The sequence below is a fragment of the Lepidothrix coronata genome, unplaced genomic scaffold, assembly GCF_001604755.1.
Source record: "Lepidothrix coronata isolate B3197 unplaced genomic scaffold, Lepidothrix_coronata-1.0 Scaffold3, whole genome shotgun sequence".
NCBI lineage: Eukaryota > Metazoa > Chordata > Aves > Passeriformes > Pipridae > Lepidothrix > Lepidothrix coronata.
Genome location: NW_016690183.1, coordinates 7,176,833 through 7,192,823, shown reverse-complemented (window position 1 = coordinate 7,192,823; position 15,991 = coordinate 7,176,833). Strand labels below are relative to the sequence as shown.

The window sequence follows — 15,991 nt, the reverse complement described above, 5'->3', positions numbered from 1 at the left end:
AAGAACAAACATTTTATATAAAAACCCAAACATATAGCTATCAAATGTAAAAAAATTACCAAAAAATATAAAATATGGGTTTTTTTTTTGTTTTTAAACAACCAACATCTAGAAGGCAGAAGCCAATTTTGTATAAAACTGTAAAAAAATCTCACACCATCCAGAAGTGAGAAAAATTGCTTAGACAAAAATACTCCCTCTTCTAGGTGCTCTGCTGATACCGTATGGCCTGTTAAATGTCTTCATCGAACCACTTGTGTATAGGCGTATCTCACAGATGTATCTGCTGCATGTTTTGAACAGACGGCAGATTATGTAAGTTTATTACTCAGTGCTGAAAGTCCATCTCCCATAGTCTTAAAAACTGTGCTGTTACTACAGGTGTTGTAGCACGACTACCACATCACCCATCTATGTTTCTTTACTTACCTCACCGAAATTGACTCTCCCCTAGTCAAGATAGTTACGCCAAGCCAGCGGAAGCATAGTAGTAGTATCGGTCACCTGGAGTGGATGGAGGTGACCACATCTACTGTATTTGTAACAGCTGCCAAGTCATGAAGCAACATGCACATTTACTGAAGCACCCCTGGTGACACCAAGAGAGTGCTAAGAGATGGGCTTGCCCTTAGCTAACCAAGGCAAAGCCACTGTGAACACTGCAGTGCCCTTTATATAGGCTCAAGTCTTGGTGTTGTACTGAATCCATATGCACAAGACACCCTCTCCCACCACATCCCCTATCAAAAGCACACACAGTCCAAAATAACCACCAAATCTGTAGATATGGTCTCACGCATACTCATGCTCATGCCCACTTAGGTATATTTCCACATAAATGCTGTCCACAAGCAAAGCCTCTCGCCTGCAAGGAAGGAAACTTGGTTTCTATGCCTGTATATGTCTAAAAATTTAATTCTTTGGGCTAGATTCTGCTTTACAGTCTGAATAACTCCCTAGTCCCAGCTGTGTAGAAAGTCTTTACACAGGCCTGTGTGTAAGGCCACCCTTACACCTTTTATCTGCATGGGTTGGGTCTGTGGCAGTGGAAGGTGGGAGTAAGTAAACTGGGAATGGAGAAGAAAAATGTAGAAGGATGCTTTAGTTGGGGTTTCCCAGTGATGCCCAAATAGGATATGCTTTTGCTGCCATTTTAATTTGGTGTCACTTACAGAAAGAGACAGATGACTCAGAATTTGGGAATGTAAAGACTACCCCTTGACCTTGTTGCATACTCCTTAGCTGCAGTTGAGTCCTTTACTTCTAGAGCTGGAGAAAAACGATACGCTAGCTGGAGAAAAACGATACGCTAGCTGAAGAAAAGATGAGTGATCAACCCCCTCTCTTTATGTAACTGCATACAACACAAAATGAGTTACCAAAGGGAGGGATTTAATCTGTTTGGGGAATTGGGAAAAACAGTACCTAAATTGCAAAGACAAAAAAAAGTACATTTTAAAGTATATTCTATCTCTAGGGTAGGATAAGGAGATGAGAATTTTATTCAAGATAGTTAAATTTCCGAAGTGTCTAAGAAAAAATATAAATCTCTGTTGAGTTGCCCTGTGATCTGTGACATCTGAGGTACATTTTTTTGATACTTGGGGAATTACAACAAATATACAGAAACTGGCCCTTTATCTGGTTCAAATCAGCATATTTGCCCTTTGACAAGCACAAGATGGTCCTTTCACTAACTATCAGAGGCATGGCAGTGCATCAGATGTGTGAAATGGAACAATCCCAGGAAAAAAGGAATGAGTAGGTGGATGTGATAATGCTGATTTGCCACATAACTAGAGTAGCTAATCTTGATTTTATAATGATGCACGTATATCTACAGGAATCCATATAGACAGATCTCCACCTGCTTTATTTGGTTTTGCTGGGATTTTTAAGGAAAGGCTCAATTATCCAACCCTCCCTGATATCTGGCCCGCTCACAGCCACCAAATTGGTAAGAACTAAACTGTGAGCTATCTGAAACCTCAACTATCTGATGCCTTCCGTGACATCCAGATAACCAGGGTTGCTCGCATCGATTCTCAGGATCTAACCTTCTCTTCTGCTGCTCGGACCTGCTATTGGGGTGTCTAGACCCTCTGTGGCTCTTTGTGGATTCCCAGCATGAGCTACTAGTTCATCTGGCCACTGGGAGGAGCCATCCACTTGCTCCCTGTCCAGCTCAGGGCTCTGCACTGAATCTGGCACTGACTCAAAAGCACTGTTCTCCTCCTCATCATCATCCTGTGAGGAAAAGACTGTGCTCTCAGAAATCTTTGCGCTGTCGACGGAGGAGAAGCGAGTATGGCTGGAGAAGCGATTGTTACTGTCATAACACGAGGTGCTGTAGCAAGAAGTGCTGTAGCAGGAAGTGCTGTAGCAGGAAGTGCTGTAGCAAGAGGGGCTGTAGCAAGAGGTGTCGCACGCTTCGCACTCGTTGTCGCCATTGGGCCTGGAGCTTGACTCGCTCTCGCTTCCTGTCCTGAGGGGCTCCCCATCCAACAGCCCATCATTTAAGTCAGAGAGTTGCTCATCCAAGGTCTCAGGAGGCACTGTTCTCTGGCTGAAGTTCTCTTCAGCCTCATTTTCCAGAGGAGGCTCTGCTGCCACGGTCTCACTCTCACTGACCACTTCCTTATCCAACACCTCCTTGACTGTAGATTCCTCATCGTTCTCCCCGCCATTGCCACCATCTTGTTCTTCTTCCCCATCGCTGCTCATCTGTGCCGAGGGCAGGCTGTGGAGTAGGTTGTGGATCCGTATGTAGTGTGTGCGAGGGGTCTCTGGCTCACCGCAGGCTGAAGCTATGACCGTCTCAAGTTCAGACACAGGCAGGGAGCACGGCCTGTTTTTCCTCTTTGCTGTGGTCCTCAGTTGTAGCTTGTTGTCTTCCTCCTCCTGGGCTGAAGCCCCTTCATCTTCTTCCTGACTTTTCTCTAAGTCCTTGCCAGCACGCACATCTGCACTCACCTCATCAATATCTAATGTTTCTATGCTGGTCACTCCACCATCTCCCTGAATACCAGAATTGACTTTGTTATTTTCCCTAACTTCAGTCTCAGGAGGAGACATGCAAGCCATCAGAGTCGACTGCTCTGTGAGGTCCGTAGCACTCAAAGAAGAAAGCATTTCTCCTGGGATGGATTCCAAGGGTTCAGGAACTGGCACCGCATCAACCTCCCCATCTCCTGCTAGCTCTTCATTTAAGCTGTTCTGGTTGACTTCCCCAGGTGGTTTGACAGCCCCTGGGCTATCGACACTGTTCACACTGTATCCATTTAGCTGTTCTGGAGCTGCACTTTCTGAGGTCACTGTGTTGATGCATGGAGGCTCACCGAGGCTTTCCTCTGTGGGATTGTTCACAGGGCTTTCCTGGAGGTCAGCTGGCTCAGGATCTGCACTAATGGAGACCTCTTCATCATCTGCATGAGACAGTAAAAGAAATTAATTACGTCTTTAATAAGAAGCATTGACTGAACCAGAGGTTGGCTGGGGGGGCACAAGTATCCACAGATATCTGAGAAAATTAAAAGCATAAATTACAGTGGGAAATGCGTGGGCAGCTGAACAACCATCAAGAAGACTTGATTTTTTTTTGCTAAGCAGTCTTTGTACAGTGGATTTAATCACGGGCTTACTCATGATGGTGATTTGTATGCAGCACTCTGCCTCCTTGCAGCATAACCTGAAGGTAACACCTTCTTGAAACTCCTCTTTGAGCCAAACTGGCATTGGAGGGAATATCATGGGAATGACAAGGAAGTCTTCCCCGAGACTTTAATGACATTCTTCTTTTCATGCTGAAGCTGGCAAGACTCCACAACAGAGAATGTAAAAAACTGTTTTTCACACCCCTTTGGTGAAAACTTTCCCCAAAATATCCTTTGATGTGATCCTCATCTGTACTACCTCCTTCCAGGCACCAAACAACCTGGGCTATTTTACGCCATCTAAATAGTCAAAAGACAGAAATCTGGGTTTTGCGTCAAGGGGAAAGTAATGATTTCCAGCCACCAATGCAGCTACTGTTAGCTTGACAAAGCGTACCAGAGAGAGCAGAGAGTCCCTCAGGCAGAGAGTCCCTGAGAAATGCTATTGAGATTGTGACATGGAAACCAAGGTTCCACCTTACACCACCATGACAGTTACTTCTGTATAATTACAAGAGAATGTGAACCAAAACCAAACCATAAAAAGGAGGGAAGGACTGGAACACTGCATTATTTTTTGTTTTATTTTTACTTTTTCATTAAAAATAATCCAAATGAAAAAATTTCTAATTATCTCTACTATTACATTGTCCATTTTAACTTATGAAGTGCTCAAATGCAATGACCCTACAAACAATGGCCCATGTAGCACTTCACTAGGGCAAGTGATAGAGAAGCAGGTCAGACTTTAGTTTTCTGTCCAGTGATGTGGCAGAGTATTTGAAGTAGCCAAGAACAAGGGAATATGAGATACCAGTAGCTCTAAGCTAAGGGGAAACAGTGAAGAAATTGTGACTCACAATGCGTCCTGTGAGGGGGGACTTTATTCAATTTCCCTTTGCTCATGACTGTACCTTAAGTTCTAGAGCATCCAGGAATAAATTCAGATTTCTGAAGAGAAAGAATGGAAACAAAAAAAACCCCAAAAAACCAACAAAACAGAAAAAACCACCACCACCACCAAAAAATCAAAACAAAAAAGAGATGGGTTAAGACTGAGAGTTACCTGGATGGATGGAAGAAGTTATTTCAAATCGAAACTGCAGCTGGCCACTGACATGATCTGTAGGAAGCCTGCGACCCAGAGTGTAGCTTACAACCCTGTCCCTGAAAGAAAACAAATATTGTCACAATAGACTATAACCTACCCAATGTCTACTGTGCATAGATAAATCTGCTGTGTCCTACAAAAATACATAATCAAATACATAAAGGCTATTTATCCCAGCCATGAGGGCATGTTGACTTGCATACGAGAGAACGAATGGCAGAGAAGGAGAGGACAATGTCTTCAATTACAATGGAACAGCTGAGTAAGTGAATAAGACAGGCTGCTGGGATACACAAGCACATATGTATAAATATAGAGAGAATGGTGGGAATGAAACTTCTGCAGTATGGATATGAAAATATCAACATGGGAAGCAAACAACTCCCACTTCAGCTATTGTAACAAGACTTTGCTTCCCTGCAGATCTGACCATATCTACCCTTTTGTAGAACCTCACATTTCTGCATTTTCTTCTGCTCACCATGTGCATAAAACGAATCTTTCCTGTTCTTGTCTACAAAATCCTGTGCAGGCCATTCCCCGCTTACCACCTTCTCTCTTCAAACTGGCTGAATGACTGCTCTTAATCTCTTTCCACCCCTCTTACCTCTATGAAGCTGAAATATCAGGAGAACACCTTCCTGACAAGGTTGATCAATGACTCCATTCTGTCCTTGTGCAGGTCCCTCCCTTTGCCACACTTCATCCACCCCTCAGAACAGAACGAAACTATAGAAGAGATTAACTTCCCAGCTGCCCACAATGCGGCTGAATCAATCTTTGCAAAGCATTTTTTGAGTGTAACGGGTTCACTAAATAGTAATATTTATACATCTTTTGAAGAAACATAGTTCACTTCCAGTTGTGCCAAATATATTTGCTAGGATAGCTTCACATGCATCAGAAACTCATATAAATGAGACAATCTCAGGATTTGTGTATGACCTCTCTGAATTAGTGTGAATACTCATTGAGCTTGCCTGAGATTTAAATGCCAATAGGGTATTAAAACTAAGCCATATCTAGTGTGCAGGTTGGAGGCACTGCTCTTGGCAAAGTACATCCTTAGATAGACAGTGTTTACCATAAGGAAGTCAAATAGGAAGCTATAACCAGAAGATGATAAGAAATCTTCTCATATAGCGGAAAGCCAATGATACCAGTTACAGTGTTCTAACTTCCCCAAGCTGTTCTTTTCCATCTGGTTTCTAAATAGCTACTCTATCTTCCCTACTTGAGAAAAAAGGAGGTAGCTTAGTCCCTTCTGGTAGATTCAGCTGTCAATATCACAGCCAGTTTCTGAACCAGCTGTTGAAAAACACTTCCAACAAGCTCATCTTCCTGCTGTTCTGCTGAATTGAGAGACAATTTTCAGAAATACCTTCGTGGAAACTGCATTGTTCCTGCTTTCCTTAGGAGATGACTCTTTTTCTCCCCTGTTCTTCAAGGTCTGAAGGTTACAGGCTTAGAGTCAACTTTTCTGGCTTTGTCTGAATCCTATCCATCTTCCTCAAATTGGTTTGTGTTATTTTGGCAGCATATACTTTCTCAGGACTTTCATGCAATGGGGAAGCAGGGCAGGACTTGTGAGCTCAAGGTTGTTCCTTGACAGCAGGGTAGGGTCAGGAAGCTTTAGTTACAACATGCCACATATATTTTTTTATAATATTTCAGCTCTCCAGAAATTAAAGGGAGGAGAACCAGATCTGGTATGATTTTAGCCCATAGGTAATTTCCTGAAATATGAAAACAGCCTGCTGACAACATTCAAAGAATATTCAAATTGAAAATATTGCACTCTCCAGATTCGCAGCCATGATACGCAAGAAAGTCTTCTTTCCTAAATGCCAGCTCTCATTTCTCAAAATCCCATGCACAGAGTTATAGAGGGAATTCTTTGTCTGGCCCATAGTCCTATAAATTCTAATTAAGACCAACACCATGTATCAGACAACTGTCAGTTCAATAACTTCCCCTCAACATTGTTGTATCACAATAATGATATATCACCAGGGATTTCAAAACAGCAACACACTCATTGAAAAACAGAAAGCAGCAAAAGCAGCAAAATTTACCCTATGGCATGTCTTTCCAAGAGGCGTTGAACCGGCATAGAAAGTTTTCCCAGAAAACGTTTGATGATTGGTCGGCTCTTTGCAAATTTGTCTTTAACTTCTATTTCCAGGACGTCCGTGGGCAGGGAGACAAAGCTGAATTGCTGCAATAAAGGAAGAGCACAGAACATTAAGCCGGAAGCTGGGCCACAACAACACACAGTACTTCAGCTGTGAGGCACACCTTGGCAATTGAGAAGCAAAGGCCCAGTGAGGTGAAGGATGCATGATCACTGTTCTCAGATACACTGTTTTGAAAACTCTCCTTTTCTCATTCATCTGTGCCCCAACTCAAAAAAGAAAAACTTTGAAAACACTGTTTATCTGGATCAATCTCCTAATCTGGGTCACACCACAGTCCCACAGAGCTAAAGCCAAAGGCAAGCCATGGTATAGGCTACTGTCACAAATGATAACAGGGAAAATAGGAAAGGCAACACCTAAAACTGCTCGTCACCAAGTGCATTGAAACATGTGAAAGCTGTCTCAGCCAATCTGGTTACAAGAACAGCTATGTTTATTTGTAAGTAACATTTCAATAAGCTTCTAGAGACTGTGTGCATGCAAAACTAGGGTAGGAACAAGAAGAATGATATTTTAGGCTGTAAGAACAAGGAAGTCCATGCATACAGCTTTCAAACACGGGAGCATTAGGGCACCTGGAGATGCCAAGATCTCCTCACAAGGAAAGCAAATCTCAATTTAAAAATAATAGTGAAAAGCAAATATATTAGATAACTTGGCCTTGCTTTCTCCTAGACCGGCTAAATTCAGTACAGGCTTAGAGCTGGTGACACAGGTCACAATAATTTTTCCAAACATCTGCTACTACTAGAATATCATCAATCAAAAAAAGCACATCTGTGCTGTGGTGCACAATTGTAGGAAAACGGATAAAGTGCTGTTCACCTAACTGAGAGGTCAGTATTGAAATGGAAGACAGCTTCTGTGGTAAGTGAATATTAAGATGGATGGAAAGATTTTTCTAGCTTTCCCACCGCTAAAACCAATCTTCACAACAGAATCATGCTCTGGGTTATCAAGGCCTGGAGTTAAGTCCTAAATTGCTTGCTCTATTGAATCATGATCAAATTCAGAAATGCTTAGTTCAAATAGCTTCAAGTGAAACCAACATGACTTGGATACTCTATTAATCAGGCCCTGCAAAACCACAAATAATCAGAGAAATACAATTCAAACAGGAGCTACTGTTATTTTCTTCTTGTTTTCTTGTACATCTTTGCAACAGGAAAATAAACACACCAAAGGGGAGAACGTTAATTTGCCATGTATATTGTGTAGTGGTTTGGATCTTGTTTTCCCCCAGAGGCTAAGAAAAATGGTAAAACCCCAAGGGGTGGAAACCCCTGGAAGTTTTGAAGTTTTGTCTAAAAATAAGTTGCCTTAAAAAATAAGTTGTATTACCATTACTGTTTCACCTACTTAAAACCTTGGGTAACAGCCACTTCATGACATTTATAAGGAAAGCAGAAGAAGGGAAGTAATGTTTAACTGAATGAGGTTATTTTAATGTACAGCCATTTACCACTTAATGAATTCTCCATTATTGTGCTGTTGACTACTATATTGTAAAAAATCTCTGTGGGGTAGAGCATGCATACACACAAGTAAAGACTGAACTGTCCATAAGTGAAAAGTAAAACAAAGGTTAATGATCTGAATGTTAAAAATATATTGTCTTCTGGTGCAACTCTGAAGCAAATCAGAATCTGCATGGATATTTATTTTCATAACATCAGGTGGAACCAACCCTGGCAGCTTCTTCCTTGTACATTTTCCAGACACCTAAGCAGAGAGTATGGATCCAAGGAGCAAGGTGTATTGGAACCAGCCAAAGAAAATGTCCCTTTTCCCTTGAATGGCTGTGCCTCAAAGACATATAAACATCAGAATATTCTATACAAATTGTAAAATTGTGTTCTGATTTCATCACCTGCCAACACGTTGCATTTTGGGATACAAGAGACTGCCCTGAGACCAACCCCTGGTCCATGATCACAGTTTTCAAATGTTTCTTCTAGGAGAATGTTCTGATGCATAAAACCAGCTGCATTTTGGAAACGCAATTAAGCTTTTAAGACCAGAAGTGTCCTGTGGCAGAGCTCAAAGGCTTTGCCATTTGGAAACGAGTTTAGTTTGAGATAAAAAGCAAACTCACTGAAATGGGCTTGGACACAGCTTGTAAACCAGTGTTAATTTTACATAATTCAGTGTTCCATTATCTAAGCACTTGTTCCTCCTGTTTCTCTCATCTAGTTTAATTCTTAGTGGGCAAGATTTTTCTAAGGCAATCTCTGACTGTGGATGCCTCAGGCTCATGCCATCCACACTAAAAAGCCCAAAGGAACCCTGGTTTGCAGAACAAATGGACCTCTGGCCCTCTGAAAAAATGGATCCCAGCAAAACACCTAGGTTTGAGAACTCAAAGACTTTCAAATGCATATTCAAAAATCAAGAATCACTTTTGAAAACATGTTGTTTCTCATGATATTTAAAGATGGGAATGTTGTCTTTGGATGTGGAAGCAAATCATCATCAAATCCTAATTTCCCTCTCTTCCTTCACCATCTTTTCTGACAAGTGCCAGGCGCTGTACCCTAGCCACAAAACATTGGCTACATTTATACTGTTCAATGCCTTGGCTTTTGCTATCTTATCTATCTGGAAGGGAAAAGATTCTGTGTTTCATGGTCATATCCAATGTAACTGACATTAAGTACTAATGTATTACTGCCAGAATAGATTAAATTCTTTCCTTGCCTAATATTTGCTAATATTTACTAATTGTCACACAGCAACAGCCAGTTTGTGGAAATGACAGCATAAGCTTCATATCTAAGTTTTAAAAAAAACAGACCAAAAATTCCAAACCAAACAAAGAACCCCACCTAAACCTTACCCAAACAAACAAACAAACCCCCACAGATTATAAATTTTGCAGTACCCATGGGTTCACACTCAGGGATGTTGTGATTAATAATTCATGCCATGGAGAGGCAAGAAAAGGAGGCTCCAGGATCACAACAGAGAAAAAAAGCCAACTCTTCAGGATGAGGGAAGTTTGATGTTGCTTCTTACACATGCCCAGAAACTTCACCATTGGTAATTAAAAGAGCTGCATTTTCAGAACAAGTCTGCTGACATTTTTTGATGTTATTATTACAATTTTTACTTTAAGTTTTCTGTTATTTGGAACTTTTTTTATTATTACAAGTCTTAATATTGTAACAATAATGTTGTAAGTCAATGTTACAGAATTAACTCAGAAGTTCAACTTTCACATTAAAAAGAAGCATAAAATTCATGGTTGCAGAAGAAAAACAAGAATACAAAAACTTTAGCACAAAGAGTCCAAATATATTATTTTTAAAAGACTTCTGATATTTCTGACAGTCACTCCTTGAAGGCAGATTCTTCTATCTTTTTTAGCTGGCATTGACTTACTTATACTTTCTTCCAGAATCTAAACCAGCAATCTCTAAGCTGTATATTTTCATTGGGACCACAGCTCATTTTGTGGGCTTATTCATTGGTTGGGTTTTTTTCCCCACAAAAATTTAAGTTCCTTTAATAACAACCATTAGTGCAAACTCTTCAACATTGGTCAAGAACTTCATGGAACCTGCTGGAATCCAAAGACACTTAACTAAAGTTGATACTAACTGTAGAAGGGTATACTGATGTTTACATAAATGGGCTTTTTTCACAGTCAAAAATTTCACAGTCACGTTTCTGGCAGTTTTAGAATTCTGACGTTATGACTTAACTTGTTTCAAAGCTTTAGGCCTCTCCAGCTGCCAGAGGTCCACCAAACTTGATAATGGCTGCATGGAAGTGGTTTCTGTCTGAGCCTTTCTTTGTACATGAATACAAAAAATCTCAAAGGAAGTCACAGATTTCTACACAGGTGCAAACTCATCTACCAAAACAGCTACAGTTTCAAGGCTAAAGCCCCACCCAAGAAGAAGACTTTGTCTAATGTGTTCATTTGGATAACAGCAGACAACAGGACACCTGGAAAGAACAATTAACAACAATTTAAGTGATTACTAGAACTCGATTGTTTTCACTTGTTCCATAACCAAAATTCAAGTAAAATGCATTACATAAAATGTAGGGAACAAACCTCTTGCAAGTAATTGGCAGACCCACCATTTATAAATGATCTACAGAGGTCAATGTGTGAATAGGTAACAAACAAGAAGTTAAATCTCTATTCTCTGATTAGCCCAAGACAGTAATGTAAGGTGACAGAAAGGCTACACAAAAGGAGAAAAGAACCTTGTAATGGTTTCCTGGAAAACCCCAGCACCTGGGGGGACATTCCCAGAAACTAATAAAAGGATTAAAAGGAAGAAAGGAGTGATATGGAGATAATATGGCCCTTTTTCAAACATCCTGGCTGCTGAGAACTCAGGAAGTGGACCCTTGGGCCTATTTCATCTGTCTATCACCCCCAAATTAGTTTATTGACTATAGCCAGTCAAACTGACTGAAGAAAAAGGTATAAAAAGCGATTGGACCCAAGCAAATCTCTTTTTGCTTGGGGGAGGGGGAGGAAGGGGGGGCAGGTGGGCGGCGCGGGCAAGCGAGAAGTTCATCAACTATGCGGAGGTAGCTGATGGGCTGCCTTTCTCCTTCCACTTCTGGGGAAGCCTGGAAGGTGAGATGTATCTTAGGCATGCTAATTACTTGCTTCTAAATAACTAGAGCTTACTTTTGCTTCATAGTATTTTTCGTTTTTACTTTAAGTTTGTAAGTGGCTTTTGCTTTAGAGTTTCTGCTTAAATTTTGTGGTATTAGTATTTGTGCGGTATTACATTTGTGTTAGTTGTTCTACTTCTTTGTAAGTTGCTTTTGCTTTAGCGTGTGTGCCTATGCTTTGCATTATTATTATTACTACATAGTTTATGTGTTTTTTTGCAGTTAGACCCTAATTCCAGACACAATGAACACCATAAATTGTCACAAATTTGTATTAATAAACATGTTATTTTGTGAACACTGTTAGAGTGAGTCCATTTTTAGGTGCTGACAGTTTTGTTGATGGCGAAATAACTTGATAGGAGAAACCTGCTGAGCGGTTTTTCTACCACTATTAAGTGCAGTCCTTATATAAAAAGGTATCAAATGTCCTGTCTGTCTCAGTGAAGCTGTTAAGTGAAGGGTCTCATTAGGTGAGACACTAACAGATTGTTTTGGACATTAAACAGCTTTGATCTCCTGGGGGGGACACTGATAGACAAAAAATAAATTAATAGTGGTTGGACAGAAAATTCTTCTTTTCTGCCCCTTTTCACGTGACAAGTAATTACCTACAAAGTTGCATTAGCCACACCCTGCATTCCACATCAACTTGGTGCAAAATGACTCTTCGAACTTGAGATGATACATGACACAGCTCACTCCACGGAGGAGATGGCAGATTGCTTCAACAGAACAAAATGCCATTAGGAGCAACCTGCTTCTCACAGCGTGCCTGGCCCTAGAAATAGTCTCTGATCCCATCTTGGCAATGTAGTGTCTGATCCTTACCAACTAAGGATGAGAGGGCTCTCTTCTATAGGAAGAATGATGTGGTCCTTCACCGGAAGGATGAGGTGGTCAATCATCTGCCCTTGTGTCTAGTCTGGAAGAATCCCAGACTGAAAAACTCCCAGAGACAGAGGGTTTGGAAAAGAGTGCAGAGCTTCAGAGAGGAAGATCTTTTTATTTTCCTCTAGATATGTTTTAAGACTCTTAGAAGAAATGGTTATCTGTCAGGTGTATTCCTAAAAGGAAGCTATGTGCAGAAAATCTGAACACAAAGAATGATCGAAGATCCCTGGTATACTGGGGAAAAATAGCACTTATCGCGAGCAGAAGTGAGAAGGCCTTGTAGGGACTGATGATTCCTGATCTCTGGAATACATTGGCTGTGTTCGCATTAGGAAGACTTATGGTGCAATGTGAGTAGATCTGGAGAGCAAAGCAGCTGGTGCTGTGCACCTGATTACCACATCCAGATATGTTGCAAGGGTCACATGAAGTGACTCCAGGCTGATGCCCTCGATTGAACTCCCATTATTGTCTGAAAAGTGCCGGATGCACTCCTGAAGCACATCTGTTGGCTTCCTTTCTGATGAGAGTAACTAAGTTCATGCACTTTAAGACTGTCCAGTGGTGTCTTCAGCAGGGAGATCAGGAGATTTGCTTTGAAACGGTTCTCTTGAATGGAACAAAAATACTGTTGGAGATGGACCCATTGAATTGTTAAGAACCATGATCTATAGAACAAGTTAGAATGTGTATTATTTTCCCAATTATTTTCTTTTTAGGGTGTTATTACAACCTCCTGGAATGATGATGACTAGAAGGACACAGACTCGCTCTAGATGCAAAGTCATTGCAACTCTCTACTTTTCCCACTTCTTCAGCCATTTGTCAACGCCTGTCCCACTTGTTACAGTAGCAAGAGATTCAACACTTTCTTTGTTCCTAGACATCTAATGCAAAGAGGGAGTAGGATAGGAGAGAGATCTTTTAATTCCTTGCTAAGAGAAAAGCTGCAGCATTATAGCTTATCTTATTAGACACTGGAGGATCTGTACCATGTACAGCCTTAAAATGCCCCAGCCAAAGGAAAAGCTTTAGATGGTATTTTCTCAGGCACTAAAAAGCCATAACTAATTATTTCCATAGAAATACAGAGGATAGAGGGAAAGGAAAGAACAAAAGTGCCATGATGAAGAAAACAGCAGCAACGTATTAAGTCCTCTTGGGCTAAGCAGTGTATCATCAGTTTTGTCTCTGGTCAATATTAAGTCGTTAGGATTCTCCTCTCATTTACACAGATTTTACATAGCTGCCTCCTGCTGATTCACTCTCACAGAGACACAGATCAGAATCAAATTTACCTAGAATCAGCTGATACATTGATAGTGTCACACCATCTCAATGATCTAAATGTAAATCTGATTTTACATTACTGCTGGCATCTTCAAGCAAGACCCAAAAACTGTAGTAAACACCACTGAAGGAGTTTCAGACAGTAACCTACTTTGCAGTGCCTATTTGCTTACAGACCCAACAATGGTTTTACAGACACAGATGATTAATTTTATTAATGTGAATAGATCTTGTTGGGGCTTAATGCATGACATATGTGGTAAAGAATGAAGGCCCATGCTAATGCTGACCTGGCAGAATACATCGGTATCTATTTATAAGATAACAGAACCATTTCCAGAGCTTGAGAATAGTTTTCATAGAAAGCCAACTACTGATGATGATTCATTTCCATGTTTTATTTTTACCAAAGTTTTTGCATCCCTGAATACAGATGGATGACAGTGACTCAATAACACTATCAAGGAGTACATCCCTTAGCACCAATTATACAAGCTAAGTGCAAGTCAAGTTCTTTAAAAACAGTCAGTATAACAATTGCTAGACAGTTAGTATAATAAAGTCAGTGTAATAAAGATAGATAAATTAATACATTGGTGACAGGAAGAATTAGGCTCTTGATTTTGAGTTGAATAAGCAATAGAATTAAAAATAAATTTTATTTGCAATATCCATCATGCATGGGGGTGATCTTAAAAGGCTGTAAATTACCTTCAATGGATGAAGATAGATTTATTCTTTCAGCTGAATATTTCATTAGTAGGTTTTTTGCTTCAAGTACTCCAGTGAAACAATTATACTCTTAATGCACACACCAGTCTCCATCTGTATTATTCTGTTCTTCATTCAAAAACCTTCTCTACATATTACTACTATCCCCCACAACACTACTTTTAAAAACATCTGGATAAGCTCATGGAAAATCACAGTTTCTTAAACTTACTACAGTGCACCTCAATGACAAGACAAAATAATGCAGTCAGTAGTGTCAAGCACAGGGCTCCATTGCTGTCAAGGGCAGGGACATTCCTATGCCTACTGTGAGAGACTTCTGTAACACAGCAGGGACTGCAGGGTGCCAGATCCAATATTCTGGCATGGAACTGCTGTTGGGGTCTTTTTCCCTACAGTAAAAGGAGTGCACATAAATATATGATAATGTTTTAAAGTCTATTCAATCCTTTCTACTGAACTCCTTCAAGGTTGGGCAGGGCCTTCAGCAAACTGGCTTTCTGGATTTCTTCCTCAGATTCACTGCTTCTCTTTATTGGAAACAAGGAACAAAAAAAGTCCTTCCCATCTATTTCATGTATTTTACAACATTCAGAGCTGCTAGTTAATAGGCTCATCATGAATTCCCTCTGATGGTTTGGATAGTCTTAAAGGATGTCTCTTACTTTATTAATGGCAAATTTCAGCCCTAAGACATTAGAAATTTAAATAAACTTCTGGATAAATCAAGTGAAAACACTGTTTAAAGAGTCAGGGTTTTTCTTTTTCACACATTGTCTCTAAATTTATAAGCACAGCAGAGACTGAAAATATTTGAGAACTCTCATAAGTACCAATATAAACACTACCAAGACTAATGGTCTTCTAGATACAGAAGTTGCAATTAAATGCACTTCTAGAAGGATAACATCTTGAAAAAAATCTAGACAATTTTCCACACCATAACTCATTCCTGAAGAAAGTGAAGTTGTCTTGGGCTTTCGCACTTCATTCATCAACAGAAAATAAAAAAAATGTGTCGGTAAAGCTACAGTTTTTCTGTGTGTTACACTTTACAGTTACTAAACTATGTGTTACACTTTACCTGGACATGTGTGCAAAAATGTTATACAGTGAAGGTACCACCCACAAGGCTTTAGTCAGTTCCGATGATGCCTTTGGCAAAACTCCTATTAAATTCCAGATCTGGATTTCACTTCACCTGTATACTGCTTTTATGCTTAGGGGTAAAGGCCTCCATGTTTCTGCAGCATATTCTTTTGTATTTGCCATTAGAAACAGGAGGAAAGGTTATGCAAGATAAATAATAAGTAGTTCGATCAATGTGATGTTTCTGTTGCTTTTATTGTGGTCTTCTAGTGAAATGACTGAAGGATTCTGTGAGGCCATGGTAGCACTGTTAGTATCTAGGGCTCTAAATATTAGAGCAAAATCAGATCAAATATAACCTGCTTTAGTTTAAATTCATACTA

At 40.2% G+C, this 15,991-nt stretch overlaps 1 protein-coding gene across 9 annotated transcripts in view; it reads right to left on the bottom strand.

Moving 5' to 3' along the window:
• HECW1 (HECT, C2 and WW domain containing E3 ubiquitin protein ligase 1) overlaps window positions 1-15,991 on the bottom strand; it is a 267,082-nt gene that overhangs the window by 72,225 nt on the left and 178,866 nt on the right. For all 9 annotated transcript variants that reach the window (XR_001876166.1, XM_017823131.1, XM_017823109.1 and 6 more), the window contains 3 exons: window positions 6,840-6,982; window positions 4,720-4,820; window positions 2,058-3,425 (listed from right to left, as the gene is read on the bottom strand). Coding sequence is in view for 8 of the 9 variants with exons in the window: in XM_017823131.1 (XP_017678620.1) it covers window positions 2,058-3,425; window positions 4,720-4,820; window positions 6,840-6,982 (1,612 nt within the window). In the remaining variant the exon portion in view is untranslated. The remainder of the gene's footprint in view (window positions 1-2,057; window positions 3,426-4,719; window positions 4,821-6,839; window positions 6,983-15,991) is intronic.